The 23,332-nt window shown below is 37.4% G+C and overlaps 1 protein-coding gene and 2 pseudogenes across 2 annotated transcripts; 2 read left to right on the top strand and 1 right to left on the bottom strand.

Moving 5' to 3' along the window:
- Positions 1-6,896: 6,896 nt before the first annotated feature.
- LOC147491075 (alpha carbonic anhydrase 5-like) lies at positions 6,897-9,723 on the top strand (annotated as a pseudogene).
- Positions 9,724-10,495: 772 nt separating this feature from the next.
- On the top strand, positions 10,496-12,101 carry LOC147491074 (flotillin-like protein 4 pseudogene; annotated as a pseudogene).
- Positions 12,102-13,987: 1,886 nt separating this feature from the next.
- LOC147491073 (DNA-binding bromodomain-containing protein) lies at positions 13,988-21,463 on the bottom strand. 2 transcript variants are annotated; one of them, XM_086565792.1, is made up of 11 exons: positions 21,318-21,458; positions 20,932-21,207; positions 20,819-20,901; positions 20,627-20,738; positions 20,466-20,543; positions 19,934-20,168; positions 18,241-18,405; positions 17,532-17,631; positions 16,069-16,210; positions 14,512-14,874; positions 14,118-14,412 (listed from the first exon to the last, which is right to left on the bottom strand). In XM_086565792.1, exons 2-11 carry the CDS (start codon positions 21,199-21,201, stop codon positions 14,218-14,220), a joined length of 1,743 nt encoding a protein of 580 aa, XP_086421918.1. In that variant the 5' UTR covers positions 21,202-21,207; positions 21,318-21,458; the 3' UTR covers positions 14,118-14,217. The 2 variants fall into 2 exon arrangements, with proteins under 2 accessions (XP_086421917.1, XP_086421918.1); XM_086565791.1 differs by having other exon boundaries at positions 13,988-14,412; positions 20,627-21,230; positions 21,318-21,463.
- Positions 21,464-23,332: the final 1,869 nt, after the last annotated feature.

Genomic DNA, 23,332 nt, shown 5'->3' with positions numbered 1-23,332 from the left:
CATGTCTCAAATGACCGCCAAAAGAATCTCAGGTCCGCGGACCGCCATGCCCCCAGTTCCACTGTGTCTGCGGTTCCCACTACTCCTCCAAAGGCATCTGCTGAAGAACGTGGGAAAGTGAAGGTGAGAGCTGAGAAAGAAAAGGAACTCCACCACTGCTTTCTGGGGGAAATTTCCAAACTCCAAACTCCGTATCAACGTGAAGCCCTAGAATATGTGAAGCAGATTAAGAAAGGCCGAAAGGTGGCTCATTTAGGCAAAACCTAATCCATTCTCAAAATTGCTATGGGAGAAACGTCCTTGGAAACTATTCACCATGTTGTCCCCGAAGATTAGCCACTTACCCTTTTAATTGAGCCGGATTCTCCTATGGCCGGTAATCAAGAGGAAGTTGCTGCAGATTCAATTCTCTTGATGTTACCGAAAAATCCATCGAGGAAGAATCAAATCCCGCGGCTGTGGACAATACTCCAGCTGCGGAGTAATCTTACTACTATGGCGCTTTCACCACTTCTGGTTTAAGACTTGTTGTTTATTTTTGTTTGTTCCGCATATCAGCCCCTAGTGGATTTCCTGGTATCTGATAAGCACCAAAAACTGTATTATAAAAACCTGTAGAGACATAACATTTCGGTCAATTTTGTGCTTAATAATCATGAAATAATCGCGTCTTAGATTGCTTTTGCGGTTGGAGCAACTAATGTAAAAATTATGATAAAGCCGAAGATTTAAGCACGGAATAGGGAGTATACACATGCATTCGATCAAGCCCATGTGAAGCCCAACAAATTCGGACTAAAGCCCAAAGACTCAAATAGTACGAGAATCCAAATAAACGGATTATGTGCGCGTAAGCATCAAACTTCCGCTCATATCTCTTGAACCCGGGACTCAGAATCGGCGACGAGTGAGCTCCGGACGATCGATCAAGGATGAACTCTACAAATATGGCGGGAAGTTGTAAAATGCCAAAAGACCGGACTGCCACATGGATTGATCGTGACGCGGACCCACTAGGCGGCCCATAAGATTTGATGAGTCATCATGCAAGTCAAGACAAAGGTGCAAATAATTGGTGCAAATTTGACACCTTGCATGAAGTTAATGAGTTAGTTGGATTTAGGTGATGATTATCTAAAAAATGAAAGGTGTCAAATGGGGGTTAGTTGTGGATAAGTGAAAAATAAATGAGAGGAGAGTGTTTCACGTGGGAAAGAGAAAAAGGCTCTCTTATGTAAAGGGGCTGATTTTTTTGGAGTTGGAAGCTTTTACTTCCTTGACTTTTACTTTTCATTTACATCCATGTCTTTAATTTTGTTTTTTTAGTTCTTAGTTTTTAGAGAAAAGTTTGTAACTTGTCAAGGGGGGAACTCTCTCTAGTTTTTAATAAATTCTTCTTCATTTAGGTAAACAGGTTGTAGTTTTCTTGTTTCATTCTCTTTCTTTTTCATTTCACATATCTTCTTGTAGTTTAATTCAATCCTAGGATCATGAGCTAAAACTCTCCCAAGGGGAGGGTTAATGATGCTCATGTGAGGATCATGCTACAAAATTAGGATTCCAAAATCACTACTTAAAATACTTAGGTTCTATTTTTCATCCTCGTCCCAAAATGACGAGATTGACAATTATCCTGATCAATTGTTTTAAAAGTAGAACTAGGAGTTGGAATGATATTTCGTAGATGAAATATCATTTAAATTCTACATGCTAGCATGATATGTTTAGAGATAGGTATATTATGTTAGGGATTTGAGATGGTAGTGACCGTTTTCTAAAAGACTTGTAGCTAGGCCTTGCATGAGTAGGATTAATCCTTCCCTATCTCTCTCTCTCTCTTTTCATTTAACTATAAACAAACTTACAAATTTTAGATAACTTGTGTAAAAAAATCTATCTATAAAATCCTTCTCACTTAGTTCTCCAAAGTGTAGATTCCAAATAGATCATTTAAATTCTTGTCTTAGAAGTTGGAACGAAATCCCTACTCGAACTAGATTGACATTCTCAAAAAAAAAAAAAAATAGTGAGTAAGGAATTATTGAGTTTTAAGCACGAGTAAGTCAACTTCTAAAAACACCGAAAAGTGCTAAGATCAAATGGCGCCATTCTAAAGACCCAAGGACTGTGGTTGCAACCTGGAATTGCTCCAAGGGGAAACCCCCACGCCATCCTTTCATATATTTCTTTTTTTTTATGTTTTCTTCGCTTTTTAAATTTCCGCAGTTTTGCTAATTGATAAACATTCGGTTTTGGTTGAACCGACAGTTTCCAAATGCTAGGACACGAAACTAGGCTACAACAATCACTAAGCTTTCTTCGTGGAAACATTTGGTCATTGTGCACGTTTCTTTTATTTGGTGGACTTGCGGGGAAGCTTGCGGAGTTCCAAATTTTAAATATTTTTGCATGCTTCACATGTATGTAGTTATTATGTTGTAGTTAATGGACTATATTTTATGTATTAGGTTAGTAATATGCATGAATCATGTGAATCGCTTTGTGAATATATATATATGCGGTTAACTCGGGTCATGAATTACATATTAATGTATATATACATAAAAATAGAACTGCTCACGCATGGTTATCTATATATATATATCTAAGTCACATGTTTAGCATATATATTACCGAGTGAGTGATTATTTGCATGTTAGCATCTATAACTTAGGAGTTATACATAGTAATTAGGATGTGTTTTGGTATTTTGGCCATAACTTTGGCTACGGTTCTCTGAATCACGCGTGTGAGCTCAATTCGGAAAGATCTCGACGGCGCGCACGCTGTCTCCACCAGCTTTGCTCGGTGGAGGTCATTTTCGAGGTCAAAATCAACTGTTTTCCCCTCCAAAATCATCATTTTAGAAAATGGTGTTGTTTAATAAGTCGATTTTGTCATGAAAGAGGAGAACATTCCAACGAGGGTTAAAATCTAAGTTGGGTAAGTTGTTTCTAAACCCTAAGGGGTGAAGCTGCTCTCTATATGACATTTGCAATCTCAATGAGTATTGACGAAATTGAATTATTATGCAATACAAAAGTCGTATTTTAGTCTAGGCCGGGTAAAATATGTTGTCTGTTTAGTTTACGTTTTCACATTTTAGTATATATATGCGTACGTATAATATTTTCACATGCTACCATATCTAAATACGTATGAGTAATTCAAATTTGCCTCAGAATCGTAGATATACGACTCGCTAATATCGATTTACAAATTAGCGCATATATATCATGACATTCTTGATGTATATTTGCCTGTACGTATGGAAATATTTATCGATGATACAACCTTGCCTATTCGTATAGCTATACGTATGAGTAGAGTATCTTCACATGCTACTGCATCTAGTATAGTATGAGTAGATCGTATTTGTATGTTTGTATTTTCACCCTTCCATAAATCGTAAAAAAAAAAAAAAAAAAAAAGACCTTGCATAAATTTTAATTCCATATCTCTTAATCATATTCCAACGGTTCCAACGTCTAGGAAACTTGACAGATTGAGGTTACTTAATTAGAACCGTGCTTGCACGGAAAGCCTCCCTCATATCTCTTTGTGACACTGGCTGTTGGTTTATGTACACGTATTCCTAGTTTCAATCGCTTCGTTAGCGACAATTTAGGCCTACGTTGTTCAACTCTAATGATTAAACATAATTATAAAATTCAAGTAATAATAAGTTCCTTCACAATTAGATCTAAGTTTATGCTTGCATGAGATTAAGGTCCGGTTCTACTAAAGAATTTGAACATACTTATCGTAGAGAAAATACGATAAGCAATTGCGTAAGTTCTCACCTCCACAAAGTTCTTCATCTATTAATCAACAAGATTCCTTGTCACATTTTCCGTCATTCATTATGGTCGACGAAAATCCAAAGAAATTGAGAAGCCCCTTCGGACTATATCTGACCTTTACAGAAAGGACCTTCTTCCCATCAAACTTGAGGACATTGTCGGTGATTTTCGAATTCATAAACGCTTTTAGTTTGTTACCTATGTATCATGGTTTGGATCATGAAAAACCGTATAATCATCTTAAGTAGGCTACAACAAGTAGCCACAACATTTCACCATCCAAAGTCTCTAAGGAACAATTCTTGCTTCTACCGTTTCCATTCACTTTAGCGGATAAAGCGTCAATTTGGCTAGCAAGACAACAGCCACAATCCATAGACACATGGAATAAACTTGTTCAAGCTTTCATGCTTCAATTTTACACTCGGAAAAAACTACCGAAATGCTTCGAAAATTCAATTCTTTTCGTCAAAATCCTCATGAATCCTTTTACGGAAGCATGGAGTCGCTTTTTCTTGATCTTCTTTTAGAATGTCCTCATCACCAACTAGACAAAGTCGTCCTTGTTCGCTCATTCTTTAATGGACTTTCGATCATCAAAAAGAAACTCTTGATATCTTGAACGGCGGTTGCTTCATGGACAAAGGAGCTTGAAGCATATACTTTTCTTGACAAACAAAGCGAAAAAAGGTACACATTGGGGTAACACCGATTCTTCTAGGTCATCTAAGGATAATGTTACAAAAGCTACGCCTATTTTTGAGGTAAAACCCGATCCCGAGTTGAAAAAGCCGATAAAACCCTCACTAAAAAAGTAGATGCTCTTGTAGTTCAAGTAAACGATCAACTTCCACAACAGGCCATGAACGCGTTAACACTTCCCCATGTGTTCTATGTCTTAGTCCGGACCATCTTGATGTTTATTGTCCCTTGTTACATGCTACCCTACCCAAACATCGGAGGAGGCATGTGCATTCAATATTCCTAATGCACCATGGAGACAACATCCTAATTTAAACTTGGCCGAATAACCAACAAATGGCTCCTCCGTTTTTAGCAAATCCACTGTTCGACCAATCAACAATTTTATTCCATACCGCCAAGGAAATAATCAGCAATACTAACAAAGTCAAAATCAATTTCAAAGTAATTCAAATGCTAACTATCAAAACAACCGCAACCTTGTTCCAAATAATCCAAATTCGCTATAATCAACAACTTCTCAAAGAATAATCGTGAACTAGTAATCAAGCATAACCTATGCCTCCTCGCTCTCGATAGGACAAGTGAGATGTTCTTCGCTTACATGAACCAACAATCCCTCACAAATCCTAAAGTCTATCCAACAATCAATTCAACAATTAGCACAAGACAAGAGCCAGAAAGGCGTTTTCCGCCAAGCGGTTCGGCGTAAGCCCGACAAACACACCGCCTTTGAACTCACCAATATACCTGGTACAAGTACTCCAATCACAGATCTCTGAGAAAAATACTCCTGTAAACGAGACCAAATAGCAGCAGAAGTTTGACAGCCAATCACAGACGAGAGAATAGGAATAGACAAAGTGGCAGAGAGAATACTGATAAGTGTCTTATCAGTGCGTAGGCAAATATTATAGCCAGATCCGTAATAGTAGGACATGGGTATGAACCATTAGCAAACTTATAAAGATCTTGGCCAATAAGGAAATCCTCGATCTAATGAGACCATAACAAAAAGTTGTCATCATTGAGTTTGACCGTGACAAAATTTGTAATGGTAGGGATAGAAAAAGTGGACACTATAGCAGTTATAACAGTTCCAAAAATAATGGATTCGGTTGAGCCATTAGTTGACATTGTATAAAAGTACTGACTATACTAAATAACTAAATAAATCAGGTGATCGATATAGTAATTGATAGGAACACTTACAGCATAAGTCTCACAATAATAGACTGAGAATAAGAAACACAGAAAAATTGTGATGCTGCAAGAAGACTGTAAGAGATATCAAGACTAGAAACCAACCCTGTTGTATGAAAGTGCCGAATGAGAAGCCAGGAAGTGGAATCCGTTGGTGCCAAAAATGAAAGAATAATCACTAGATGCCAAAAAGTGAGCTATTAAGTGTACTGAACAAATGAACAAAACTTGTTCTTTTGCTGATGCTTGTGCACGTGTGTTGAAGTGAGGTTTTGTGCAATAAAGACAAAGCAACGCCTTTTTGGTTTGTTTACTATATTCCGATTTCTTCTTTGCAACAATTGAATGAAAACAGATTAAACAGAGGTTAAACAGAGTTAGTAAGAGAAAGAGAGAGAAGGTGATGACAGCTAGGGTTGGGAGGAATCGACCTTTACTGATACCATGAAGAGAATTAGGTTAGATATTTATTCTTCTCTTCTTTGAGGTATATATAAGATGTGTACAAGCCTAATAAAGCAATAAAGATTAATACACGATTCTTCACTAAGTATGGTAACACAAGTTATTGCTTAACAATTTGGACGTAACCAATTTGGAAACCATGTCTAATCTATTTGGAAACCTTGTGATGTTACTCCTGTTAGGACTTTGTGAATGGCGCAAATTTTCACACTGGGGTTTGGGGGATCTTAGGAGTTAACCCAATGTAGGTTTATGAGTTTGGGCCTGGTCCTTTTTAACAAACTTTTAAAGAGATAATCCTACCTACATTAATATCGGTTCTTCCAGAATGCTCATAATGAGCCACATCAGCAAAGTTTTTAAAATAGTCCCTACTTGAAAAATAATTACTTACCTTTTTACCAAAATAGCCCTGAATTTAGTGTCTTCTCTAATTTAATATAAATCAAAATTGTATTTTCATATTGGTTGAAAAAAAAATAAAATAAAACTACGTCCGGTTATTTCAATTCTACGTCCGTTATTTCATTATGCATGGGCTATTTTAGTAATTATCTAATAAAAAAATAACCCTACCCTTCGTGAAACACCCCGCTTCTTCCGTGAAACACCCCACTTCAATAAAAATAAAAAACAAAAGGTCTCTCACAGTTTCCGAAGAAGACGAGGACGAAACCTTGGCTCATTTCCTTGAATCCGAAATCTTATCTTCTGATTATCCTGATGATAGTCACAATGTATGATCATCATCATCACCTCTTATTAATTAATTAACTAAAAATACTGAATTCTTTCTCTTTTCTGCAGGAACACACTAAAACAACAGCAACGGATTCATCACCTCCGTTAAAGAAGAGATAGTGCCACAGTTAGGAGACTTGAACAAGAGTTACAAGTCTGCTAATGCAACACTTAAAAACAGGGGCCATGACATTACGGTGAGTTGCCTTTCCATTAAAGCTGGATCGGAATACTATAATATAACAATATGAAATGCGTTAGTTCGGTGTCTATACTTCCCCTTGATGTGGCCAATGGATAAATTCCCTTACGGAATTGATTGCTTAATTAAAATTTAGAGTAGGCAGTTCTTTGTTTGACAAACTGAAATATTGTTGTAATTAACAAACCTACTGCACCAAACCTTGCTATATATTTAAGTTTGTACCTCTATAGATGAAGTCTTATTTGGTGATTGACCATGCAGCTTCAATGGGCGGGTAGTGCTGGATCACTACAGAGCAATGGTATAAACTACGCCTTCCAACAATGCCATTGGCACTCACCTTCTGAGCATACCATTAATGGGAAGAGGTAAATATTTCCATCTGTGAGTAATATTCATGTCTTAATTCATTCATAAGTTTGACTCGCGTAAGTTTGACTCGCGTTGCACATGGTTCACCAGATAATAGATCCCATTCTGGGTAACCGGACGGTTGTGATTGGAATCCTGTATAAGATTGGCCGACCTGAAGCATTTCTCTCTGAGGTAAAACTGTTAGGATAGACCTTTGGGAAGAGACATACTATTGTTATAACTAAGCATCTCCCTCATATGAGTGTTTGTTATCCATTCCAGTTAGAGAAGGATATAAAGTCCATAACTGATAACCAAAAGGAGATAAATGTGGGGATCGTGGATCCAAGGCACATAAAGGTTGCTGGTAAGAAGTATTACAAATACATTGGCTCCCTTACTACTCCCCCTTATACAGAAGGTGTTCTTTGGACCATCAGTAAAAGGGTACATACTCTTACCCTACTCCACCTACTTAGCAATTTTAGTGCTCAATTCTATGATAGACCAAATGGGAATGACTCTAATGAGTGCTTTTAGCCCTTCCACTTGATCAACACTTTGATAATTCCCATGGTTTAACAAATTGAACCATCGAGTCGAAATCTTCTTCCATATTTCTTATGATGCATGCTTTGTTTAGGAACCTACGTAGCACTATGAATATCAATCAAATTCATATAGACAGCAATGGTAATGATATTGGTGACAAGCTGAAGGTGATACCTTAGTTTGTCTGAAGGTTTGACAAAATTTTAGTCGACTCTGTCTATGAAGCATGGATACGCCTGTAAGGGTGAAGTATCCGTGTCCGACACGGATATGCCCCGATACGTGCCGGATACGCGATTTGGAGTATCCGATTTTTTAATTTCCGACACGCGGGGGACACGCCAGAATATTAATCTCACAAATTTTTTTTGGAACTTCAACAAAAAAAAAATGAAATAAAATCCGAAATAAGAAGAGATGCAAGAGAAGAAAGATGAAGTGATTAAGTGGTACCTGACTAACTAATTTTAATCTACTAAAAAAGAAAACTTCTTTTTAAAACCTCCATGGATAAATCTTCAATTATATGAAGTAGAATTGCCATTTTAATTTTAATTTGGTGAAAAATGCTCAATTATATATATTATTTAAACGTATCAATGACGTATCCGTGTCCTATATTTTTGAAAAATGTCGTGTCCGCATATTCGTGTCGTATCCGTGTCGCGTGTCCGTATCCGTGCTTCCTAGGTCTCTGTGATAGTAAACTCTGTTTAAGTTGTCCACTGGGAATGCCAAATTTCTATTTCTAAAAGCTGCCACAATGACTTGAGTAAGTTCCGTAAATAAGCTTTTAATGGATGTTTACTTTGATATATAGAGGACAACCCACCAAGAAGAAGAATGCAGATGACAATAGGAGCATGACCGAATTCGAAACCCACTTTCAAGCCAAAATGATCTTGGATATACACTCACGAGCCAATTTTGTTCATTTCTTTCTTGTGATGTTCATGACTTCCCATGGTAACGGGTTTCGATGAACCAAAGTCACCATAAATATATTCGAGGTTCAAGCTTTGATTTGATGCACCGCACTATTAATGATGATTTCATGATATGTTGTTGGTAATTGTGTCTTTACTTTCTCAGAGCTGGTGGCAACAAAGATGGAATAAATTGCTTAGAGCTACAACGAATAGCGATTCGAAAGTATTAAGTCAAACATGTTCATCATATGGGTGTGACCATAACCGAGTACGTCCCACCCGGATCCATAGAAAAGACGCTAATCATCTAGCTCAAAGGAGTTTGAGTGACCTTATCTATGTTCGTTACAACTTGCATCTTAGGGAGCCAATTGAGAAGAAAGACGGACACAACGGTTTCACCTTTGAGAGTGTCCTGTTTGAAAGCCTATTGGATGACTGGACAGTAGAGACAGAGAAAGAAGCCCTGCAGGAAGATGAGGTACTACCAAAATGAGTCTCTTCTTTCCCGACAATTACTTTTTTTACTAATCATACCAGTAAGGGTAAACTTCTTTGATAGAATAATTGGTTAAATGTGATCCTTTACAATGAGATGGAGCAACCTGAGGCAGATGACGAGGTGTATGAGAATGAAGAGAGAAATCTTGGGGTAAGAGAGGGACCCATGGATATGCTAACGTTTGAAGACGTGGTCGAACCATTGGAGACTCATACAGCCAGTGATGATGAGGATGATCTCGATTTTCTTGATGATTTGACTGATTAATTGTTTTGTATCATTCATGTCACACACAAACAAGGTTGTGAGTTCAGTGTGAACTTTATCTAATAATAGTCTCCAAGTTGTAATGTTGTTTGAAACTTCTAAGGAAGCCAAATGATGATATAAATTATTGTGTGATTTATTTTGTAAATGTTCCATTCTTCCAGTTTTCCTTTTGGCAGGCATACAGTGAACTTAGAAGTTAGCACGATGTTTATGATAATATCCAATTTATCATTGTTGTGTGTTGAGATTTATATTATAACAACGTCTCCTATTTGACAATTTATTATGTGGTAATGGGAACTCTATATCTATATGTTATTATTGTTATTTTCATTGAATATTATGTTTGATAACAGCGTTATAAAAATAATTAAATAGATAATTTTTTACATTTGGTGTTAATAATGGTATGTTATTATTTATTACTAATTATTACTAATTTAACAAGAAATATATAGCAAACCCAGTCATCGGGGGGCAGATTTGCTATTATGTCGAATAACTCAAACAACTGGTGAAAATATTACTACAATTAACCGACATAATAGGTTTTGAAATAGCAGGCCCGGCCACAGGTCGGGCTGCATGGCTAGTATTGACATAAAACACTGTTGGGTGGTTTCTTGAAAATCAAGAAACAAGACGGTTCCTGCTATAACTCTAGTACTCTACAACCTCCTTCTCCCTATAAATAGACAGCCACTCTTTCTGAGTTTTTTCCATCTCCACTCTTCTTCTGCAAAAAAAAAAAATCCTTAAGGAAAAAAAATTAAGAAACGCAACAATGGCGTATAGAGTAGCAAAAGCAACAGAATACTTAGTAATAACAGGGTATGGAATCGACGACATCAAACTAGTAAAGAAAGCATGGATCTTACCGGGTCAATCTTGCACAGTTTTCGACGTCACGCCCGTCAACTACACTTTAGAAGTTCATGCCATGAGTGCAGAAAAACTTGCTTTTCTTCTCCCAGCTGTTTTCACTATAGGTCCACGCATCGACGATCCAGAAAGCTTGTTGAAGTATGCTAAACTTCTCTCCCCACATGATCGTCTTTCTAATGATGTTAAGGAACTTGTTCAAGGTATTATTGAAGGCGAGACTAGAGTTTTGGCAGCTTCGATGACGATGGAAGAAGTTTTTAGAGGGACTAAAGAGTTTAAAGAAGAGGTTTTTGGGAAAGTTCAGTTGGAGTTGAATCAGTTTGGGTTGTTTATATACAATGCAAATATTAAACAACTTGTTGATGTTAAAGGACACGAGTATTTCTCATACTTGGGTCAGAAGATTCAGAATGAGGCTGCGAACCAAGCGAAGATTGATGTCGCGGAAGCTAGGATGAAAGGTGAGATTGGTTCTAAATTGAGAGAAGGACAGACGACACAGAATGCTGCGAAGATTGATGCTGAGACTACGATTATTGCAACGCAGAGGGCTGGAGAAGGGAGAAAGGAAGAGATGAAGGTGAAGACTGCGTTGAAGATTTTTGAGAATGAGAAGGAAGCTGAAATTGCTGAAGCTAATGCTGAGTTGGCTACCAAGAAGGCAACATGGGGTCAACAGTCCAAGATGGCAGAAGTTCAGTCGCAGAAGGCGGTCGCGATTAGAGAGGCTGAGTTGCAGAAGGAGGTTGAGTTGAAAAACGCTATGACTCAGACTGAGCGACTTAAGGCTGAGTTCCTTAGTAAAGCCAGCGTGGAATATGATATCAAGGTACAAGAAGCAAATTCAGAGTTGTATAGGAAGCAAAAGGCAGCAGAGGCAGTGCTATATGAGAAGGAAAAGGCAGCTGAGGCTCAAAAGAAGAATGCAGAGGCAGCCCTGTTTGCTCGTCGACAAGCAGCAGAGGGAGAACTATATTCAAAGTTGAAAGAGGCTGAAGGGCTGGTGGCACTAGCAAATGCACAAGGTGTTTATGTGAAGACTATGTTAGATGCCTTTGGAGGAAACTATCTTGCAATGAGAGACTATCTGATGATTGACAATGGAATGTTTCAAGAGATTGCAAAGGTCAATGCTGGGGCTGTTGCAGGGCTGAAACCAAATATCAGTGTCTGGACCAATGGTGAGCAGCTATCAGATGGATCGGGAGAGGGTGGTTGTAATTCAGCCATGAAAGAGATTGCTGGAGTTTATCGAATGTTACCTCCTTTGTTGAAGACAGTACAGGAACAAACGGGGATGGCTCCACCAACTTGGCTTGGCACTTTTGCTGATTCCAGGTCTACCACTCAAGCCCTCACATTGACATGAGTTCTGCCATGTTCTATGGTAGTAGTAGATTTTCAGATTAGGTTTTGGTAGTAGATTTCTGGATCATGCTCAATTGTTAAAACTTTTTAAGCCCGCAGGCGCTAGCTAGTGTTTTACTGTTTCAGTTGAGTAGGATATCTACATATGAGCAGCTAAACTTTTTATTTTCATGGAATGTTGCGTATACTTGGTAACTTGCACTGGCTTAGTTTTCGAATGGATCGGAGTGTTGTTTAGTAGGAAAAAATAAAAACAGACCCTGTGAGGTGCTTAATAACTTGTAAGTTGTAACAATTCACTCCTGTTAATATGCCATATGATCAATCTATCTCTAGTAGAGTTTTTACACACCTTGCACTAAGCATTTAAAGGACTGCCAAAATTAGTGCTCGGGTTCTGATGATCGAGGCGTGCCCCTACATATAACTATTTGACTTCGTGCCTTGGTTCCTCACTGATCTTCAATACAGAGCGGTTGAAACTCAACTTCATGCCATTACATCATGTTGGAAGTAGAATCATGTATTTGAAAGTAGTACAGTACACTATAGACATTTTTGAAACCATCCTAAGCAGCAAACACTGCAATATTTGGCATCATAAGAAATTCAAACTATGACGTGTCTGACATGACAAATTCTTAAATGGTAATAAAGTGTCTGACATGACAATATTTAGATGGACTCTCGGCGTTAGGGTACACCTGCAAACCCTTCTTTGCACATTGATGAAGTCGTTGTAAACATGCTCCCCCTGTTCTTGAAGATACTCGAAATATTGCCTCTTCCTTTCTTGGTACCTAATATCCATAGGCGTAGGTCCATTTAAGCACCTGCCTGCATTCGATTATCTGTAACCAGGCATCTGTTATGAACCTGCGTTGCAGTTCCGGCAGACATTGAAGCTTCTTGATATGCATAGCTTGCCTTTTTTGTAAATCCGTGATTGCCTTTTTCTTTTGAGTGCTGGTTAGGGGCCATCTTTCATAGGAATGAGTATATCTATCTAACAATTTTTTAACCAACTCTCGTCTCTTCTCAGCTTCGTATTGCTTTTCCATCTTATCACTGTTAAATCCATTACATTTTGACCACGAATCCAGACACAACCAGCAGAACTCGGAATTACAAGGATGTATGCAGGTCATATGGTTGCAACCTTTGTCTGTAATTTTCTCAATAGGCCGCTTGCATTTTGGACAAGCCTTAGTATTAACTAAAATCCAGGCCAAACTTCCAGACTCATCCTTATTCTTAAAGATCCACTTGGCCACGGTATCGCAGTCCAGAGGACTATGAGCCTCCTCCATACAATTCCAGCAGAAGGTATGTGTGCACCTGCAGGAAAAAGTTTTGTTTCCACCACCATGCTAATGTAATGTTTCCAGCATGACCCACAAAAGAGATGGCCACAAGCCACGGCATGCATACTACTGCTGGTATAGTCTTCAAAACAAATCCCACAAGTCACTTTCTCAGGATCTGGATAATCAACTATCTGTTTCTCCAACAAGCCAACCGTTGCACGGACTTTTTTTTCATTACCGAGCCAGACATCACTGACTGTGTTAACAGACCAATCATATTCATAGTGGAGTGGCAGAATGGTAGCCGAAACTCTTGATATGGAAAGCAAAGTAGAGAGGTTCGTGATATATTCTTCTTGACGTTGTTGTATACCATCCTTACTCAATATATTGTAGTTTTATATTCTGTCATCAATATTAATATCGCCTATCGATAACAGAATACGTCCACACGAACGATATCGTGCAAACTTTTTGACGCTCAGTATCAGTATGTTGTGAAGAAATAGTGTTTGTGTTCCACTGTTCCCCCAGCAAAAGTACTGAGTTTAAAATATAGCTTTTTTTTTTCATCTTTTGGCCTCGTGCCCTCAACATATATAATTTTATGAGTATTTCAAAGCTCTCTGATTGCGGATTTAATAGTACTATTTCAAAGCACTCTCACTCTGGGAAGATTGAATACTGTGATGTACGGTGAATTCTCAAAACAATTAAGTATATATATATATAACAGAATTACGAGTCATTACAACGACTCTTTCTTGTTTTATTTATCACTTATTCTGATACTACATGATCTACTTCCATACCACAGATGCAACTGAAACATTTGGAGTAGTAAAAAAATATGAAAAAAATAAATATGTGCAGAGTAATTTGAGGAGAAAATCTGAAAAAAACTGCAACAGTTGTGGAGGTTGGCCAAGATCTATTTCATGAACATCTCTAAGGCCTCATGAATGGCGCTACTTCGGCGAACTGGCAGATCATGACAAACCAAAGAATGGGGTCCACTCCAGGCAGACTTATGGTTACTGGGAAATAGGGTCCCACACAATTCCATGATCGTAGGGTTTTCATTGAGGTGAAGATTCTTGGACATTAGTGTTTGCTGCTGCCCCTTCTGTGAATAATGTAAATGATCACAAGGTATGAGACGAACAGGGATGTCAGAAAAGTGTAACGATATAATAGTACAGCATAACTACAATATTGAACTTACAATTTGCTTCTGTTGAAACTTCTGAAATTGTCTGGATTCTTCCTGAGGTGGCGTGTCATCTTTTCTATTGTGCTTTTGGATCATGATACTGGAATCCTCCATTTCTTCGGATTGAGACTGTAAGTTGTGTTCCTCTCTAGATCCATGACCAAGCTGATACTGATCAAAATAGTTATTTCTCACTGTTTTTCGCATCTCGGCATTTTCCTCATTGATCCCTTGTTGAGCACTGCCATGCCTCTCAAGTCTCTCCAATTTCATTTCTTCGCCTTGTACTTCCAAATCACCATCCGCATCAGTCTCTGGGGAATGACCCAAATTTGATGAAGCATCCTCACTGCAATGATTTTCTATAGGAGTTTCCTGCAAAACAGATGTGGACGAACGACAAAGATATTGAACTTTAGCAAATCATTTCATTTGGGGCATCAAGTATGCATACAAAAACACTTTTGAATTGGACAGCAATTCTGCAGATGATTCCTGATCACTAAGCTATTAGCCATCAGTAGATCACCCTTTCAAAGAAAATTAAGTTGAGGAGGCCAACAGGTACACAAGGAAAAACTATACAAACCCACCAGCCCTAAGAAGACAACTCATTAGCCTATTCAAAAGAAGCTCTACCTAAATGCCTTGAAAAATATTCACTACCGATATAGAAAGCTTTAATAGATCAGATACTTCCTCCTATGTAAGCTGAGATTGCTCTCAAAATGTAATTAGTTCTGCTCCGACCAGATACCCCCCAAGATCGCGAATGGTAATAAGCTCCAAAGATGGTTTCCGGAGGAGCAGTTAGACCAAGACCGTAGCTCATAAGCAAATCTAACATCCAACCAGGCACACGCAAGAAACTCTAGATTCCAGATGGACAGTAGACATTATGTGCAAAGAGAACGGGTACTGGAAGCACCTTATTGAAAGATTCTGTCATCTCTTCCACAAATGACAAAATTTGACTGCATTTATTTTATGCTTCCCAATGAATTTTAGTACTCCGGATAATAGGACCCAAAAACTCAGACATCGGGATGGAACAATTAGGTGTAGCAAACTATACTTGAATAGAAAAACAAAAGACTTGACAAAAAAGATAACTTCATAGTCGGGGTATTACACTCTCAAATCAAAGTTATGCAGAACATGAGTAAGCTCATCATGCCTTACGATTAGGAAGGCTAGAACATCAATAACCCAGTGTGTCAAAATTCGGATTCCAAGTTGTTGCTCTAACTCCACCAATCTTATTTCTTATCTTCCATGGAAAATATTGAGTTTTAAAGCTTTGTTTTTGGTGCACTCTTTGTTTGGAATACATAAATGTGGCGGACCTTAGTGAGGATTGTTTGTCTAGTAAATCACATTACCATATACATTTCAATAATAGTAGTTCATACATAATTAACCCAAAAATATTTGGAATAATGGGAAACTTAGAATGAAGAAAGAGTGTTATAGTTCAAAGAGTCAATTTGCACCTACTATAGATTTTCAAATCTACCAGTTTAGTAAGACATCAGTTGGTGGCATAAATAAAGGAAACTTAGTACATACCTCTTGCTTGAACTCCTTAGACGCGTTTCCATCACTTATTTCAATTCTATTTTCAACAACTTTAGCATTCATCTCACGTTCCCTTCTGCGGCGTCTCATGACACAAACAGCACACAAACAGTCGCTTTTGTGTTTGTGGAAACTGGACACAAAGAAAAGACCATTAAGAAGTGAAAGTGTAAAGCGATAATATTTAGCTGAACTATACAGCAACATTAGGTTCTTATGTGTGGGGAATTGACAATTCAGTTCACTGTTAACAAGTACTTTTAGAGGAAGAGCAATTAAAACAACTGATCTGAACAACAAATAAATATGAAAAAGTAGGTAAAAATATTCCTGCATGTTACAGATAGTAATGTCAAGACAAGACTACTGAAGGAGAGTTCAGAAAGCAACATAGTTCTTCGCATTTCTACCATTATTAGAAAAGTTTATTTTTTTCTATTGTACTGAAATTTTTAAACACCTCTACCCAGGTCCCAGAAACTTTACCTTCAACAGATTTCATGTGTCAGCAAACATAAAATTAGCTTCCCAGAAAAAGTTATTACCTCCCAGATTTTTAGTCCGGCCTGAACTAGAGATCAGTAAACCAAATGAGCTGAAAATGGAATGAAGTAGGGCCCTCAATCAAATCTTAGTCTCCAGTATAATGGGATTAAGGGAGTAAAACATTAAGCCACACACAACGGAAATCTTCCCTCGGGTTCCCATTAACACAATAACAAGAAACATGTCCAACTTACATAAGATCAAGTTCTATGTTTTTTTTTCTTGGCAAGCCTGCTTTTTATGAAATCAGTAACTTGTTAACACTGGCAGGATTCGAATCCCAGACCTTTAGTATCATCACTCAAAGGTTTTAGCAACTAAGCTAGCTGGCACCTTGTTGGTTCAAGTGAACTTTCTATCAATCAACAGGATTTACAGGTAATCATTGACAGCTCTCGTGCATTGTTATTCCTCTTCAAATGCCTGCTTATTCTAGCGTCCATGAAAATAATACAAGTGGCTGCTACAGTTTTGTCATATTAAGGCAACACTAAGAATTCTCTATTACCTATCAAGATTGCTGAATTTTCTAACATTCTAACATCAAAATATAATTCATAACGATTTCTGAATTCTACAATCAAATAGATCACAGAGGCAGTAAACAGCTTTCCCTGTTTTCATTTTTTTGGTAAAAGAACTTTGCGAGGGCTAGGTTCGCACTTGAATCAGACTCACAGAGAGTGCTAATTTTTTTTTCTTATAGGACTTGTTGCTATTGCTTCTGCAATGAGCATTCAATGGCTATTCTTTCTGACTACTCATCATTGACTATATCATCTTTATCAAATCATCTATCAGATTGCATATTGACAAAATAATTTCATCGCATATAGTAAATTAAACTAAAAAATGTAAAAAAACTATAAACCTTTTCTTTAGAATTAGCCTATAACTATGAGACATACCCATGACGACCACGCTTCTTATATTTCGCATTTGTGCCTTTGACATGCAGTCTTTCCTGGCTGGGCAGTGGTGCAGTCTCCATCTGGAGTCTTGCGCTGGCTGATTATAGGTAAACATTAACATTGTTATGTAAGACCAAAAAAAGGAGATTAGCGTTGTTATAATGAATAGTCCGTCAATAGTGGACATAAAAATGATACCAGTCAAGATTTTGAAGAAAAAAACACACCCAAATTACCCAATTATATTTCAAAAACTCACAGCATGCTTAATTTGCTACAGTTGCCAAATACCAGTTAGACACTTATCCAGTCAAGTGTGTGCAAGATAGTTATGAAAAGGAAGACATGCAACTATACTGGAGTTACTGTATAACAATAAAACCTCCTCTCAATGCGTTAGACACTGAAGCAAATATGGCCAAGTGATAATGTGTGACACAAATACACAATCAGCAAAGGTGAAAACAGATCAAGGCAAAATGTATCCAGTGGAGATGATTCAACACGCCAATAATATAACCATCCAAGACATACATTAATACAAATTATACAACTAGATAATGCAATTTCCTAAAACAATAAATAAAAGGACTCGCGGCGCAGCTTGTTGCACGCTTGTCTTAATTTTTTGTAAAACTTGTTATCGTTATCAATAAAATTTCCACTTGAAAAAACAAATAAAAAATAGAATCCTAACTTCCCATACCATTTAGACTCAGAGGTTGACCATTTTCCTTCTTGGACATTATATCTGACATTCTTCCTTTCCCTACAAAAATTCTTTCCTTTCCCTGATCATCTTCTACAGGCACTTCTTTTCTGGAATATTGACCAGGTGCATCATCTGTGTTGCCATTTAGAGTTCCTTTCACTAAAATAATCATAAAAATGAAAATATAGATTCAATTACTACTAACAAATGAAAGCGTGAAGTAGTATGTTAGATAGCAGGAAAAAAATATGGTGTATTCCCTATTCCAAACGACAAAAACACGGAGGAGCAGAGGACACAGATAAAACCTCCCAAACACAGAAAAACCTATTTAACTGCATCCCCAGAAAAAACAGAGTTCAAACTCCTGCGATGGGGACCAGAAAATTTGTCACCGCATGAACTCAATCTACTCTTCTCGCAGAGTGCCCAGAAAATACATCTCACAGGGAAACATGTCCTTGCCCAAGGCTATAAGTTGAGTCTTTCAAAGCCTGAACATGGACAGTGTGGGCTGGACTTTTAGTGCTAGTCTCAGTTAGGAAGGGTGAGCTTAACAACTATAGGTGTGATTGATGTTGCTACCCCTGTCAAGTAGCTCTATTCAAATTTCTCTCACTTTGATTTAAGATAAGCAAAATATCATTTTGATTTCCTTTTGAGATGAGCAACATATCATTTTGACTTCCTGATGTAATTACTCTCAATGTGCAATAAAAATATGATGTGTGACCCCTAATATACACAGTTTCACTTTCATCGTATGTTAGTTTCCAAAACTTAGGGAAGGGTGCTTTTCCATGCAACCCCTTTCCAGAAAATAAAGACTGATTTGTGCATCAGCAACAGAAAACCCTTTCCATACCATGTCTTGTAGAAAAGTAATCACCTTGCTCTCCATGAGAGTTCTGATTATATCAAATTGAACTAACTAAGATTCTCTTCTAAATTATAGAGCTAATGCTGAATGCTTAAACCATCCCATATGCCCGTCATGATTTGGTGGAAATATAATCAACAGTCAGCCTTTGGTGTTCAGGATTTGGAGTCCTATGGAAGCCTTAGGGCTCAGCATTTAAAATTTTCTGATGTTAGCATATGCAGGCTTCCTCCACTGCAATCCAATGACTATGGAGATGACAAAGGAACTTTAGTACGGCATTTTATTGAAGAGACTGTTACTTTCAAAACTTTTCCCACTTAACCATCCCCAATAGCATGGGGTTTTCCTAAAAAGAAGCCTTGGTACTGATCAGAGATAGAACATAAAAGTGGTTTTGGGCTAAAACTTAACAGTTGTTGACTGCACTTCTAGCGTAAATCAGCAGTTGGGCTGAGAGCCTTTCCAGCATACCCACGACGATAACTTCTCGGGGTATCACAAGTTCTCAATTTCTTTGTTAGCTTAGGCTTTTGTTTATCAGAATTAAATGTTAGACGATATATATGTTGCACAAAAGGGTTGAATCACGATTTATCATATTAGCACTCGTGAACTTAATCAACTTATCATGTAGAGTCCATGATTAAGTCGTAATAATAAAAGGATGTGTACCATACTACCATGCTTATTATAATATATGAAGCAGTCCAAAAGACGGTCATAAAATAGAACATAAAACAATATGAAGAAAATGGATAGGCAGTAAAGAGTATGAATTAGCATTGGTCAACTAGATGATCTCACCATTACTCTTACGTGTGTACAACCCAGCTGCCGTCCAATACTTCATAAAATTTTTCTTCACCCGTCTCATAAGATCTACAATATAATCACCTTTATTGTTATACTTGTAACAATTTTCCCAAATATACTGTACGTCCTTGAATACATCTTCTGAATTCTTGTAAATGTGGCCTTCTTCAATATTATTGCATATCGTGCCGAAATCCATGGGGATTTCTATGATATCAAAATAGTCCTGGTCATGGAACAACAAGATAAGAAAGCATATTAGTCTATAATAGTACGATAAAAAGTATTATACCCTATTAAGCATATTGGATAGTATATTAGCTAGTCATGAGGAAGAAGACGAGCCAATGTCCACTCTGACCAATCTAATCTTTTTGCTAGCACTTTTTTGTTAAAAAATAGTGCTCAAGGACAATAAATATTTAGAAATATGCAACTCAACCGAGTGTTACATCTAACTAATTTGTCTTTATGTAGACTAGTTCTTATCATAAAAATAAAGAATGTTACAGGACATGCTTACAGGTATTCCCAGAGCAACAGGATCCACTGGAGCATTGAAGGGCTCAGCAGCATCCATTTTCATGATTTTCTTAATCACCTGAAGATATAAACAGTTGATTTAACATGTATGTATGGATGGATGCATTCTCCACGTATAAAGTACACGAGCTAAGAATGTACCGCGAGGGCAGTATTCAGGTCTTGCTTGTTGTATCGAGCATCTTGGCGAGGTAAGTTATGTTCCTTGTGGTGCGAGTCGTTAGACATTGATGAGGCTATAGTTTTGTGATCATCTGTGACGATCCGGTCACCTTGGCAATGCAAAGGCCCACTTGTTTGGTTGGTTGTTGCTATGCCCCTAGAAGATTGCCCCTAGAAGATTTGATCTTAATGCTTGCTGTTTTCCTTGAATATTTTGCTGAAGCAGTGGGTTGTATATCAGCCAATAAAAAGTCCTCGCCATCATACATGTTATTTTCCACTACTTCTAAAGACATATGTGAGCTACTCTTATCATCTGTATCACTCTGGGTCTGGGTGTGTGCATCTGAATGAGGCTCTAACAATTTTGACGATTTTAACTTAACTTTAACGCGTCCCGAGGGTCTATCAGTAAATCCATCAGCATGAGTGTGAATAATTTTAGCTGGCTCGTCAGATTCCACTTCCACATTATGGAGATCCTCCAAGACTGAATCATCATCTGCATGGGCCTGTTTATATTTCCCTTTCTTGTGTCCACGCTTGCGTTTCATGTCTCCCTTTATTTTTAAACAAACAAACCCTAATTATTAATTTCGCAGGGCGTTAATAGGAAAGGAAAGACCTAGAAATAGAAAGTGAAAAAATAATACATAATAATAAAGAGTACCTGACTGACTCTGTTTTGGTTTTATACGTTTCGGTCCAAACTCCAAACCAACTACTAATTAACCCAAACAAATCTTTTTTATGTTCAAAAACTGTTTCGCCGGGTGGGTGAATAGATAGATAACCCTGCTTATCTCTCTCGAGAGTGTTTTTTTAGGTAGAGGTCTCGGGTTTGGACTTTGGGCTTTGGTTTTTTAGTTGGGTTTTTCCGATATATTTCGACCGATATTTCATCTGAATAACAAAATGGACCTAGGGGTGGAATTTGGGTCGGGTTAGTTCAAACTCGATGAACTAAAATCCAATTTTTGTTATTCCCCGTTTGATTTTGTAAAATCAAAACCCGACGCGGTTTTGGATTTGATTCGAGTTAAAATATTAAAAAACCGAAAAACCGGAGCCCATGTCTCCCATCATCAATCAAGTGAGAGTTTTGAGAGTATCCACGTTTACATAAGTAATTACGATAAAATAGGGAACCAAAGCTAATTACGACTTACGAAAATACAGGCCAAAGTTTAGGAAATTATACCGACAAAACAGGTATGCAAAGAAACCAACTAATTGGTTTCGGCCCAAGCCCAACCAAAATAGAAACCGAAAAAAAAAAAAACTTGGGAGCACTCGATCCCGATTTCAGTCATCCTCACCAGCGCACCAGCCCAAGTTCTAGCCACCACCAACTCTTCTCCTCCTCCACTCTCATCCCATCGATTTTTCTCCTTAGGAAAAACCCTATGACTTTAATTAACACAAAAATTGATTTCCTTACATCACTCACTCTTCCCCCAAACTGGATTGCGCCGCCATTAACGCCTCTTTCAAGCTTCAACAACCCCACTCTCCAGCACTCAATCACCCCCACTACCACCAATCATAAGCCAACCAAAACAACAACATTATAAAAGGTTCAAATTTAAATAATATACAAGACGATTTCTTTGGGCTTGCACTGCCATTAACAGCCCATAAAGCTTCAACAGTTCACTTTCAGAGTTTCACAGTTCAGCAAATTAATATGCTAATATTTAACAGGTTTTAGCAATTCGACTGGACTGCAGAATAACTACAGAAGAATAAGCATAAAAAGTCGAAAATCTTGGATAGAAAAATATGTTTGTATACATGTAAAACTATAGGTTCGATGAAATAGCAAAATAACTACTCACCTCTCGTATTCCCGCAAAGAGTATATAAAATATGGCGCAGATAATCCGATCCCAAGCTACCTAAAAGATGTACAATCCGTCCTGTCTCCATTCTTCTTTGTTTTAGCTCGTGTGTTTAGTTTTTGTTTAAGAAAAACCTTTTTTTTTTGAGACCTTTCGAAATAACTAGCTTTCGAACCCGTCCTACGAACGGGTGCCGTTATATTAAATTATTGTAAAAAATATTACCAACTATGCATAACTATGAGATATGAAAATTATATTAATCTGTCATTCAAATTTCTTGCACCACTCTCTATAAAAATGAAGCACCAAACCTTAATAAAACTCATCAACTTCTTTTTGTTGTTAGGTTTAATAATTGAAGTTTGATTGAAGTTTTGTGAGAATGCCCAATAATAGAAGTTTGATTGAAGTTTTGTGAGAATGCCCAATGTGACGAAGATAATATTGAAGCTACTTGAATAGCATGACATTCTTAATCATAATAAAAAAAATTATGATAAACACTACTTAAAATGCAAAACTATATGTGTCGAGACATTTATTCCCTCTACATATAATACAAGCGTGTTTTAGGGTTATTAGTTCAATGCATTTGCATCAAATTTATGATTTTCCATTAATTATTCTTTGAGGTTAGTTCATATAGTACATTGCATTCAGTTTCCAATTTCTCATTAATTATTCTTTGAGGTTAATTCAATGCAGTTGCATCAAGTTTCCGATTTCCCGTTAATTATTATTTGAAGTTAGTTCATTGCAATTGCATCCACTTTATAATTTCCCGTTAGTTATTCATTAAGGTTAATTCAGTACAGTTGCATCCAGTTTTCGATGTTTCGTT

Source organism: Coptis chinensis, chromosome 6 (genome assembly GCF_015680905.1).
Source record: "Coptis chinensis isolate HL-2020 chromosome 6, ASM1568090v1, whole genome shotgun sequence".
Lineage (NCBI taxonomy): Eukaryota > Viridiplantae > Streptophyta > Magnoliopsida > Ranunculales > Ranunculaceae > Coptis > Coptis chinensis.
This window is presented reverse-complemented; position numbering and strand designations above follow the sequence as displayed.